The sequence below is a fragment of the Oncorhynchus mykiss genome, chromosome 30 (genome assembly GCF_013265735.2).
Source record: "Oncorhynchus mykiss isolate Arlee chromosome 30, USDA_OmykA_1.1, whole genome shotgun sequence".
Taxonomy (NCBI): domain Eukaryota; kingdom Metazoa; phylum Chordata; class Actinopteri; order Salmoniformes; family Salmonidae; genus Oncorhynchus; species Oncorhynchus mykiss.
Genome location: NC_050570.1, coordinates 6,075,819 through 6,088,570, shown reverse-complemented (window position 1 = coordinate 6,088,570; position 12,752 = coordinate 6,075,819). Strand labels below are relative to the sequence as shown.

Genomic DNA, 12,752 nt, shown 5'->3' with positions numbered 1-12,752 from the left:
GGGCTGTAGTCCTCTGTGTATCCACCCAGACCTGTAAAGGGCTGTAGTCCTCTGTGTATCCACCCAGACCTGTAATAAGGCTGTAGTCCTCTGTGTATCCACCCAGACCTGTAATAAGGCTGTAGTCCTCTGTGTATCCACCCAGACCAGTAATAAGGCTGTAGTCCTCTGTGTATTCACCCAGACCTGTAAACGGGCTGTAGTCCTCTGTGTATCCACCCAGACCAGTAATAAGGCTGTAGTCCTCTGTGTATCCACCCAGACCTGTAAACGGGCTGTAGACCTCTGTGTATCCACCCAGACCTGTAAACGGGCTGTAGTCCTCTGTGTATCCACCCAGACCAGTAATAAGGCTGTAGTCCTCTGTGTATCCACCCAGACCAGTAATAAGGCTGTAGTCCTCTGTGTATCCACCCAGACCTGTAAACGGGCTGTAGTCCTCTGTGTATCCACCCAGACCAGTAATAAGGCTGTAGTCCTCTGTGTATCCACCCAGACCTGTAAACGGGCTGTAGTCCTCTGTGTATCCACCCAGACCTGTAAACGGGCTGTAGTCCTCTGTGTATCCACCCAGACCTGTAAAGGGCTGTAGTCCTCTGTGTATCCACCCAGACCTGTAATAAGGCTGTAGTCCTCTGTGTATCCACCCAGACCTGTAATAAGGCTGTAGTCCTCTGTGTATCCACCCAGACCAGTAATAAGGCTGTAGTCCTCTGTGTATCCACCCAGACCTGTAATAAGGCTGTAGTCCTCTGTGAATCCACCCAGACCTGTAATAAGGCTGTAGTCCTCTGTGTATCCACCCAGACCTGTAATAAGGCTGTAGTCCTCTGTGTATCCACCCAGACCTGTAAACGGGCTGTAGTCCTCTGTGTATCCACCCAGACCTGTAAAGGGCTGTAGTCCTCTGTGTATCCACCCAGACCAGTAATAAGGCTGTAGTCCTCTGTGTATCCACCCAGACCTGTAATAAGGCTGTAGTCCTCTGTGTATCCACCCTGACCAGTAATAAGGCTGTAGTCCTCTGTGTATCCACCCAGACCTGTAATAAGGCTGTAGTCCTCTGTGTAACCACCCAGACCTGTAAAAGGCTGTAGTCCTCTGTGTATCCACCCAGACCTGTAAAGGGCTGTAGTCCTCTGTTTATCCACCCAGACCTGTAAAGGGCTGTAGTCCTCTGTGTATCCACCCAGACCTGTAAAAGGCTGTAGTCCTCTGTGTATCCACCCAGACCTGTAAAGGGCTGTAGTCCTCTGTGTATCCACCCAGACCTGTAAAGGGCTGTAGTCCTCTGTGTATCCACCCTGACCTGTAAAGGGCTGTAGTCCTCTGTGTATCCACCCAGACCTGTAAAGGGCTGTAGTCCTCTGTGTATCCACCCTGACCTGTAAAGGGCTGTAGTCCTCTGTGTATCCACCCAGACCTGTAAAGGGCTGTAGTCCTCTGTGTATCCACCCAGACCTGTAAAAGGCTGTAGTCCTCTGTGTATCCACCCAGACCTGTAAAAAGTCTGTAGTCCTCTGTGTATCCACCCAGACCTGTAATAAGGCTGTAGTCCTCTGTGTATCCACCCAGACCTGTAATAAGGCTGTAGTCCTCTGTGTATCCACCCAGACCAGTAATAAGGCTGTAGTCCTCTGTGTATCCACCCAGACCAGTAATAAGGCTGTAGTCCTCTGTGTATCCACCCAGACCTGTAAAAGGCTGTAGTCCTCTGTGTATCCACCCAGACCTGTAAAGGGCTGTAGTCCTCTGTGTATCCACCCAGACCTGTAATAAGGTTGTAGTCCTCTGTGTATCCACCCAGACCTGTAAAAGGGCTGTAGTCCTCTGTGTATCCACCCAGACCTGTAATAAGGCTGTAGTCCTCTGTGTATCCACCCAGACCTGTAAACGGGCTGTAGTCCTCTGTGTATCCACCCAGACCTGTAAAAGGCTGTAGTCCTTTGATTATTTCCTCTCTAAAATACTTGGTCAACAAAGAGTGTCTCTTATCTGAGCAGTTTAGTTATTTGTCCCTTTTTAATGTATTATTTTCAGGAATGTAACATGAATGTCTAGACCTGGCGATCTTCCCCAGAAGTCTAATTTCTTCAGTGTTTTAGTGTTATCACTTTCTGTAGTTTTTGTCTAGTAGCTGGACTTCAACACACCCGCTAATCTTCTTCTCCTTTATAGTACCTGGGCTTTGGCACGCCCTCCAACATGGGTAAGGGCCGTCGTGCGGCGGCGGCAGCCGACCTGGCTAACAGTAGTGAACAGACCGACATGGTGGCAGAGATGGAGGAGAAGGACCGGCTGCTGAAGCTCGTGGAGGCCCGGGACCTCATTGAGTTTGGGATGATCCCGGAGTTTGTCGGGCGTCTGCCTGTGGTGGTGCCTCTACACAGTCTGGATGAAGAGACGCTGGTCCGCATCCTGACAGAACCACGCAACGCCGTCATACCCCAGTACCAGGCCCTGTTCAGCATGGACAAGGTAATTATTAGTAGAACCACTCAACACTGTCATACCACAGTACCAGGCCCAGTTCAGTACGGACAAGGTAATTATTAGTAGAACCACCCAACACTGTCATACCACAGTACCAGGCCCGGTTCAACATGGACAAGGTAATTATTAGTAGAACCACCCAACACTGTCATACCACAGTACCAGGCCCGGTTCAGCATGGACAAGGTAATTATTAGTAGAACCACCCAACACTGTCATACCACAGTACCAGGCCCGGTTCAGCATGGACAAGGTCATTAGTAGTAGAACCACCCAACACTGTCATACCACAGTACCAGGCCCGGTTCAGCATGGACAAGGTAATTATTAGTAGAACCACCCAACACTGTCATACCACAGTACCAGGCCCGGTTCAACATGGACAAGGTAATTATTAGTAGAACCACCCAACACTGTCATACCACAGTACCAGGCCCAGTTCAGCATGGACAAGGTAATTATTAGTAGAACCACCCAACACTGTCATACCACAGTACCAGGCCCGGTTCAGCATGGACAAGGTAATTATTAGTAGAACCACCCAACACTGTCATACCACAGTACCAGGCCCCGTTCAACATGGACAAGGTAATTATTAGTAGAACCACCCAACACTGTCATACCACAGTACCAGGCCCGGTTCAGCATGGACAAGGTAATTATTAGAAGAACCACCCAACACTGTCATACCACAGTACCAGGCCCGGTTCAGCATGGACAAGGTAATTAGTAGTAGAACCACCCAACACTGTCATACCACAGTACCAGGCCCAGTTCAGTACGGACAAGGTAATTAGGAGTAGAACCACCCAACACTGTCATACCCCAATACCAGGCCCAGTTCAGTACGGACAAGGTAATTAGTAGTAGAACCACCCAACACTGTCATACCCCAATACCAGGCCCAGTTCAGTACGGACAAGGTAATTAGTAGTAGAACCACCCAACACTGTCATACCCCAATACCAGGCCCAGTTCAGTACGGACAAGGTAATTAGTAGTAGAACCACCCAACACTGTCATACCCCAATACCAGGCCCAGTTCAGTACGGACAAGGTAATTAGTAGTAGAACCACCCAACACTGTCATACCCCAATACCAGGCCCGGTTCAGCATGGACAAGGTAATTAGTAGTACTTAGGGCTGGCACAATTAACGTATAACTGTGTAACCCATGATTAGGGATGAAGACTGTCATGAAACTAAAATAACTGTCATAACCGTAAAAAAATATATACACAAATGTATCTGGACACCCCTTCAAATGAGTGGATTCGGCTATTTCAGGTCTCGAGCACATACAGCCATGCAATGTCCGTAAACACTGGCAGTAAAATGGCCCTACTGAAGAGCTCAGTGACTTTCAACGTGCCACCGTCACCAACAAGTCAGTTTGTCAAATTTCTGCCCTGTTAGAGCTGCCCTGGTCAGCTGTAAGTGCTGTCATTGTAAAGTGGAAACGTCTAGGAGCAACAACGGCTCAGCCGCGAAGTGGTAGGCCACACAAGCTCACAGAAAGGGACCGCCGAGTGCTGAAGCACGTAGCGCGCCGAAATCATCTGTCCTCGGTTGCAACACTCCCTACCGAGTTCCAAACTGTCTCTGGAAGCAACGTCAGCACAACAACTGTTCGTCGGGAGCTTCCACACAGAAGCCTAAGATCACCATGCGCAATGCCAAGTGTCAGTGAAAGTGGTGTAAAGCTCACCGCTATTGGACTCTGGAGCAGTGGAAATCTGTTCTCTGGAGTGATGAATCACGCTTCACCATCTGGCAGTCCGACAGACTGGGTTTGGCGGATGCCAAGAGAACGCTACCTGCCCCAATGCATAGTGCAAAATGTAAAGTTTGGTGGAGGTCTGGGGCTGTTTTTTTTTCATAGTTTGGGCTTGTGTAAAAGCTTTGCTTCCGTCCCTCTCCTCGCCCCTACCTGGGCTCGAACCAGGGACCCTCTGCACACATCAACAACAGTCACCCTCGAAGCACCGTTTACCCATCGCTCCACAAAAGCCGCGGCCCTTGTACAGCAAGGGGAACTACTACACTATCGTTCAAAAGTTTGGGGTCACTTAGAAATCTCCTAGAAATAACATAAAATAGATCAGAAATACAGTGTAGAGATTGTTAATGTTGTAAATGACTATTGTAGCTGGAAACGGCAGATTTTTAAAAATGGAATATCTACATAGGCATACAGAGAGAGGCCCATTATCAGCAGCCATCACTCCTGTGTTCTAATGGCACATTGTGTTAGCTAATCCAAGTTTATAATTTTAAAGGGCTAATTGATCATTAGAAAACCCTTTTTTTTTTCAATTATGTTAGCACAGCTAAAAACTGATTTTAAAGAAGCATTAAAACTGGCCTTCTTTAGACTAGTTGAGTATCTGGAGCGTCAGTATTTGTGTGTGTCCGTGTTCTTTTGGAAGGGGGAAAAAGTATAATAATTCTTAACCCTGCATTATAATTATATAAAAGCCCCTTAGATATTCTGTTTTTATTTACAGTAGTGATGGACAGCTGGAGGCATTTTGTTAAATAAAGGTTATATTTACGTTTTTTTTTTGTTAAACTCATCCAGCGAGGGTATCGTTTTCTTAGCAAGGGAGGAGAATTCCCCACGTGGGCGGACTGGGAAAGGCTCACGTTCAAACGCTATGATATCCTTGGGCAGACATGCTGTAGTCTTCCAATCTGGTGGAGAAGATGTCCCTCAGCTGCTTGATGAAATGTTCCATCAGCTCTGTGACGAGGCTGTGGCCTGGTCCCTCTGCCTGTCGTTTCTTCAGTGTTCTGAAGTCTTCCATCAGCTCTGTGACGATGCTGCGGCCTGGTCCCTCTGCCTGTCGTTTCTTCAGTGTGCTGAAGTCTTCCATCAGCTCTGTGACTATGCTGCGGCCTGGTCCCTCTGCCTGTCGTTTCTTCAGTGTGTTGAAGTCTTCCATCAGCTCTGTGACGATGCTGCGGCCTGGTCCCTCTGCCTGTCGTTTCTTCAGTGTGCTGAAGTCTTCCATCAGCTCTGTGACTATGCTGCGGCCTGGTCCCTCTGCCTGTCGTTTCTTCAGTGTGTTGAAGTCTTCCATCAGCTCTGTGACGATGCTGCGGCCTGGTCCCTCTGCCTGTCGTTTCTTCAGTGTGCTGAAGTCTTCCATCAGCTCTGTGACGATGCTGCGGCCTGGTCCCTCTGCCTGTCGTTTCTTCAGTGTGCTGAAGTCTTCCATCAGCTCTGTGACGATGCTGCGGCCTGGCCCCTCTGCCTGTCGTTTCTTCAGTGTGCTGAAGTCTTCCATCAGCTCTGTGACGATGCTGCGGCCTGGTCCCTCTGCCTGTCGTTTCTTCAGTGTGCTGAAGTCTTCCATCAGCTCTGTGACGATGCTGCGGCCTGGTCCCTCCGCCTGTCGTTTCTTCAGTGTGCTGAAGTGCAGTAACCTTCCAGAGGACAAGTCCAAATCCAACAACTCAAGCTTCCTAGTAAAGGCCTTTGCACCATGTCCACGACTGTTTTCCCTCTCCCTTGTAAACTGCAGATTTAACCCGTTTTAAGTTACGGAATATGTCCGCAAAAAAAAAGTGGTGTGTGCAGCTCTCAATTACCAATTCAATGTTTCTGCGTCGGGCCTCTATATGGGGCGGGAAGGCCACTGAAAGTTTCTGCGTCGGGCCTCTAAATGGGGCGGGAAGGCCACTGAAAGTTCTATGCTTCGATTCCTAATTAGTTTGAGATTGGAATTGTTTGCAAACAGCGATATTTTCATTGCTAATAAGACGCACTGGCTTGGCATTGGGAAAGATGAAGAGATGAACGCATATCTCTCTCTATACAGTCTTCTCTGAAACTTCGGTTTTCATTATCCGCCTTTCTTCTTGATACTTTTTGAGAGCGACATGATCTCTTGCCATCAAGCTAATTGTTCTGAACGAATGTTTACATTAAAAAAAGTAGTGGACTACAGTAGGCTATGTAGACGTGTTTATCCCCACCAATTAACGCACCGAGAAATAAACAACAAATTATAATAATTTGATAGAGACAGTGGTTTTATGAGCGTAATCAGATAAATTCGGTGACAATAAGATAATTTATTATGTACCAATCATATGTGTTAAATCAATGAGATGTGTTATTTTCACTGAATCTTCATTTGGGTATTGGTTAGCCTACAATTGGAGTTTGGAAACAGTCACGTTGTACAGCGCCATATTTTCCTAACAGAAACCCTGAGGGTTTTGTTTTTCTAGAATCACCATAATATTAATCAAATTAATTAAGCTACATTTCTTAATCAATCCCATATACTATGTTCTTACTAAAAAAGGTTTTAAATTCTCTAGTACAGCCAATATTACAAAAAGTCAAATGCTTCTCAAAGATGCCCTCTGGTGGTCAAACTAGCACTAACGGCAACAATGGCTGACAATTAAATAACGTGCAATAGAATTCTGCGGCAGCCCGCAAGGTGTGCTGTAGTATGACGCAACTTTTACAGGAAGAATCACTGTAGTAGTAACACAAGGTAATAGCAGCAGCAGGCCCTGTTCAGCATGAACAAGGTGAGGAAGGAAAGGCCTTCTTTCTCGGGACTGGAACCACATCTCCCCTGCTGAGAATCTACTGGCTACCTACAGCTCACATACAAGTACTGCTGGCTACTACTTAGCAAACACACAGATAATATTGTCAATAATCAAGGATGTGTTTTTGTCATGTTTAGTCTAGTGTAGCAGGTATCCTAGTGGTTAGAGCATTGGACCAGTAACTGAAAGGTCGCTGGTTCGAATACCCAAGGTGACAAGGGGAAAAATCAGCCGATGCACCGTTGAGCAAGGCACTTAACCCTAATTTGCTCCAGGGGTGCCGTACTACTATGGCTGACGCTGTAAAACAACACATTTCACTGCACCTGTCCAGTGTATGTGACAATGAAACATAATCTTTTTTTTTTTTTTTGTCTTTTAGATGTGCGTATCACATTCACTCTTCCTGTGTCTCGGTTCCTGTTTTAACCCTCCAGTGTATTCCTCTCTCTGTCATTGTGTTCCAGTGTGAACTGAACGTAACCACAGATGCTCTGAGGGCCATCGCCAGACTGGCTCTGGAGAGAAAGACTGGAGCCCGAGGCCTGAGGTCCATCATGGTCAGTCAGTACAGAAAATGATGCACGATGACAATATGCTCAATACCTATAAGTTGGGTATTTGAGTATTTTATCAGCTGTCACAATATACACACAATGGCTTCAATTGATGACGATAAATATGAGTGATATTTCTATTATGGTGAGTGATTTCTGTGACCATGAAGGTTCATTTTAATTCATTAATATCCATGTCCTGTTTCAGTTTGCTGTGTGAAATGTCTCTCTTTTAAAAAAATTTAAAAAAAAATATTACAGGAGAAGCTTCTTCTGGAGCCCATGTTCGAGGTGCCATGTTCAGACATCATGTCTGTGGAGTTAACCAAGGACGTCGTCTTGGGCAAATCAGAACCACAATACGTCAGGTTAGTCAGCACCTGTTTGGTTCTAATTCTCACTTCTCAAATCATATTATACCATGGCAAGTGATTTATTTGTGGTAGGCTGAAAAAAAGAAGAGAGAAACACACTTTACACTAAAGAACGTAGGGGAAAAAAACAGGCCGTCATTGGAAATAACAATGATTCGCTGACTCGCCTGGTGGAAGAAGTATACAACAACCCCATCAGGCATGCAGGTCCTACCTGTTGGTTTCATCATGTCAGAACAGAACCCTGACCTGAAGTTCCCGTGTTATGGTCCCATGTGATGTGCCAAAGTGAAAACGCATCTCATCAAACCCTACCTCGGCTCCCCTACCACTAACTAGCAGTTATCCAGAGCGACTCACAGTAGTGAGTTCATACATTTTCATACTGGTCCCCCCTGTGGGAATCAAACCCACAACCCTGGCGTTGCAAGCACCATGCTCTACCAACTGAGCCACACAGGACCAAATAACTAACCCTGCCACTAATCCTGACCCTGACCATAATCCTGACCCTGACTATAATCCTGACCCTGCCACTAATCCTGACCCTGCCACTAATCCTGACCCTGCCACTAATCCTGACCATAATCCTGACCCTGCCACTAATCCTGACCCTGCCACTAATCCTGACCCTGCCACTAATCCTGACCCTGCCACTAATCCTGACCATAATCCTGACCCTGCCACTAATCCTGACCCTGCCACTAATCCTGACCCTGCCACTAATCCTGACCATAATCCTGACCCTGCCACTAATCCTGACCCTGCCACTAATCCTGACCATAATCCTGACCCTGCCACTAATCCTGACCCTGCCACTAATCCTGACCATAATCCTGACCCTGCCACTAATCCTGACCCTAATCCTGACCCTGCCACTAATCCTGACCCTGCCACTAATCCTGACCATAATCCTGACCCTGCCACTAATCCTGACCCTGCCACTAATCCTGACCCTGCCACTAATCCTGACCATAATCCTGACCCTGCCACTAATCCTGACCATAATCCTGACCCTGCCACTAATCCTGACCCTGCCACTAATCCTGACCCTGCCACTAATCCTGACCATAATCCTGACCCTGCCACTAATCCTGACCCTGCCACTAATCCTGACCATAATCCTGACCCTGCCACTAATCCTGACCCTGCCACTAATCCTGACCCTGCCACTAATCCTGACCCTGCCACTAATACTGACCCTGCCACTAATACTGACCCTGCCACTAATAGTGACCCTCCTACTAATATTGACCCTCTCTCTCTCTCTCTCTGCATAACTGACCCTGCCACTAATCCTGACTCTGCCACTAATACTGACCCTCCTACTAATACTGACCCTCTCTCTCTCTGCATAACTGACCCTGCCACTAATTTTGACCCTGCCACTAATTTTGACCCTGCCACTAATTTTGACCCTGCCACTAATACTGACCCTGCCACTAATACTGACCCTCTCTCTCTCTCTGCATAACTGACCCTGCCACTAATACTGACCCTGCCACTAATACTGACCCTCTCTCTCTCTCTCTCTCTGCATAACTGACCCTGCCACTAATACTGACCCTGCCACTAATACTGACCCTGCCACTAATACTGACCCTCTTTCTCTCTCTGCATAACTAACCCTACCTCTCTCTCGCTCTCGCTCTCAGTTTTAGTTATGCGCAGAGAATCTCCTAAATGACTCAATTGTGATGTAAATATATTTCCAGGGCTCCAGCAGAGGAGGACTACGACTCTGGTATTGAAGAGGAGAACTGGCCCAGACAGGTGGATGCGGCAGCTAACAACTGATCGGATATCCCTCCCCCTGTCCAGTCATTCATTTCAACAACTGTCACATCTACAATCATTTAGAACACATTCTAGAACATTTGGAAGCCAACTGTAGGTTCCTGGAATTCCAGCCCCTGAGCCATCTAAACAGACCTCCGTCAGGCTCTGTAGACCACTACTAAAACCACACGATAAAACCCTTTCTCTGAGGAAGTGTTTTCATAATGAACAACACGGATTTGAGCTCTAGAAGTACCTTCTTTTTTTTTTTGGTCCTGTGAATTGGACAGTAGGCTAATTCTTTAAGTTGTTAGAAAATGAAAATGGACCTGCTATAGTGTATATATTTAAAAATGGTTGGGGTAGGTAGTGTAATTTGTCTGTTCTCTCTCCTCTTGTGTTGTGGCGATTACAGATTGAAATGACAATGGAAACAAATTTAACATGACTGGGATCATATTTTACACTTGAAGACTTAACCAGGGCTAGGAATGTTCTGTTTTACTATCAAATCAAAGTTTATTTGTCACGTGCGCTGAATACAACACAATACAGTGAAATGCTTACTTACAGGCTCTAACCAATAGTGCAGAAAAAGGTATTAGGTGAACAATAGGTTAGTAAAGAAATAAAACAACAGTAAAAAGACAGGCTATATACAGTAAGTAGCGAGGCTACATACAGACACCGGTTAGTCAGGCTGATTGAGGTAGTATGTACATGTAGATATGGTTATCGTCAATGTTACATAACAATATACAACTAATGCCCTGACTGTCACCAGCAGACCGGGGTTCAAATACTATTTGAAATTGTTCACATACATACATACATGCTTTGGAGTGTTTTCTCTGGCCTGCTTAAGAGTACCAGGTGGGTGAGATTTGTAATATGCTGTTAGTTCCATTGCAACAGTGAAGTTCAATTGAGCCCAGCTAAAGTATTTGATATGATTTCAAGTAGTATTTGAACCCAGCTCTCTAGATGTATGATATTCCATAATGAGCACGTCATCATTGTGATGTTTTTTTTTCTATGGAGTTAAATTGGTGCCAAAAGTTTTCTGTCAGTAATTTAACTCCGTATTTCGTCCTATCCGCTATTTTAACGGAATTTATAATGAACATAACTGGCCTGTACATTGTCGGTATTAAAGCTTCAGTTTAGAATCCGTTTGTATCACAGCAACACACCTGTCGTTAGGGGAAACATCATAACAGCGTACTACACACTACTCCAGCACACTAAACAGAGTGGAGATGCGTTCAAAATGGCACCCTATTCGACCAGGACCTCTGGTTAAAAATAGGGCACTATATAAGGAATAGGCAAGCTTTTTCAGACGCTGACCGTTTGACTTTTTAGTGACTAGTGACTCTTTCTTTTTTTACGTTGAGAATGTTTATTTCTGCAGTGTTGTATCCTCCCCACCCCCCACCCCCTTCTAGAAACCCGCTCTCTAGGGAGTGTACCTGTCAGCTCTCTTTAACCTCACAGGGTTACCTACTGTTAGATCGTTATCAAGCGAGGCAAGGGCTTGATATTCAAAAAGGTTTCCGAGTTGCTGACCTAGGATCAGGTGCTCCCGGTCCATACAATAGTATTCATTCTGATCTAAAAAGGATAAACTGATCCTAGATTATTACTCTGATATTCTTTCTGAATGTTTTACTTTGCTCTGTCTGGGTCAAGCTTCACACCCGCCACCCCCACCCCCACCCCCACCCCCACCACCACCCCACCTGTAGTAATGCTCCAGTATGTCGTGTTACTAAAATGGTCCCTCAATCACTAGGCACTTCTTCTGCAATTAAGCCTTTTTAACTATTTCTCTCCACACTGAACCATGGCTGTTCCATGTCGTGTAATGCTGGTATGTGCTATTATAATACAATCATCATCACCATAATAATACAATTGTTTGTGTTCCTTTTCAGTTCCTTTTATGCTTCTCTTCTCAACGGGCAATCATAATAACATGTAAAATCTAAATTTATTGATGTGATTGTTTAAATATTATAAATAAAATGTATATCTCTGTACAGAATGATTTGTTGTCTTACATGTTTATAACACTCTCAATGTAGATTGTGTCAAAGCTTCTTCGCATTGTTTTGTTCAAACTCCATTTTGCAATGCAATGTGATACCACTGAGGGGCACCATGACTACCATTGCTATGGCACCATGACTACCATCGTTTACCTCCATGTTAGAGAGCAGAACGGGCCATGTAGTACCATGACTACCATCGCTATGGCACCACTGAGGGGCACCATGACTACCATCGCTATGGCACCACTGAGGGGCACCATGACTACCATTGTTTACCGCCACGTTAGAGAGCAGAACTGGCCATGTAGCTCATAAGCAGCTCATGTGTAATCTCTGTGTTGAAAGTGTGTTGTACAACATGTTCCTGTTTCTCAACACATCAGCATTTCTCTAATCCTCTCCTTCCCTCGGACTCCCTGTTACTTTCCAGGAAGACATTGCCAAGAACTGGAGGTTGGGTAAATCGATGGGGTTGGTTTCCCAGACTTGCCTTTTCGTTCTAGACTAAACAGCATGTTAAATGGAGATTACAGGAAGTTTTGCTGAGAACGAATTCAAAATCCCTTTTTAAACTATGTTGATAAATCTCTCAAATGGTCACATAATGCATACATACTGTTACCAGGCTGGTTAAATAAGAATAGTTAAAGAGATCCTATATACCCCCCCCCCCCCCCCTCCCCCCCAGGCCAACGTCATGACACCCCTCCCTGGAAAATAAACCATCATAGATATATACATCCTGGGTTCCATCCCAAAACGATCTGAATACTTATGTAAATATGATTATAGATATATATTTTTTTAGAAATTAGCAATTAAAAAAAATCTAAACCTGTTTTTGCTTTGTCATAATGGGGTATTGTGATGTCATAATGGGGTATTGTGATGTCACTATGGGGTATTGTGTGTAGATTGA

General features: G+C 45.5%; 1 protein-coding gene and 1 non-coding gene across 4 annotated transcripts in view; one reads left to right on the top strand and one right to left on the bottom strand.

The window, feature by feature from the left end:
• The window catches only part of LOC110521200 (ATP-dependent Clp protease ATP-binding subunit clpX-like, mitochondrial), a 32,812-nt gene extending 20,986 nt beyond the window's left edge, over positions 1-11,826 (top strand). For all 3 annotated transcript variants that reach the window (XM_036968453.1, XM_036968451.1, XM_036968452.1), the window contains exons 12-15: positions 2,179-2,478; positions 7,537-7,629; positions 7,888-7,994; positions 9,716-11,826. In XM_036968453.1, the coding sequence (XP_036824348.1) occupies positions 2,179-2,478; positions 7,537-7,629; positions 7,888-7,994; positions 9,716-9,797 (582 nt within the window). In that variant the 3' untranslated portion in view covers positions 9,798-11,826. The remainder of the gene's footprint in view (positions 1-2,178; positions 2,479-7,536; positions 7,630-7,887; positions 7,995-9,715) is intronic.
• trnaa-ugc lies at positions 8,387-8,464 on the bottom strand. Its single transcript has one exon. It is a non-coding gene; the product is annotated as a tRNA-Ala (tRNA).
• Positions 11,827-12,752: the final 926 nt, after the last annotated feature.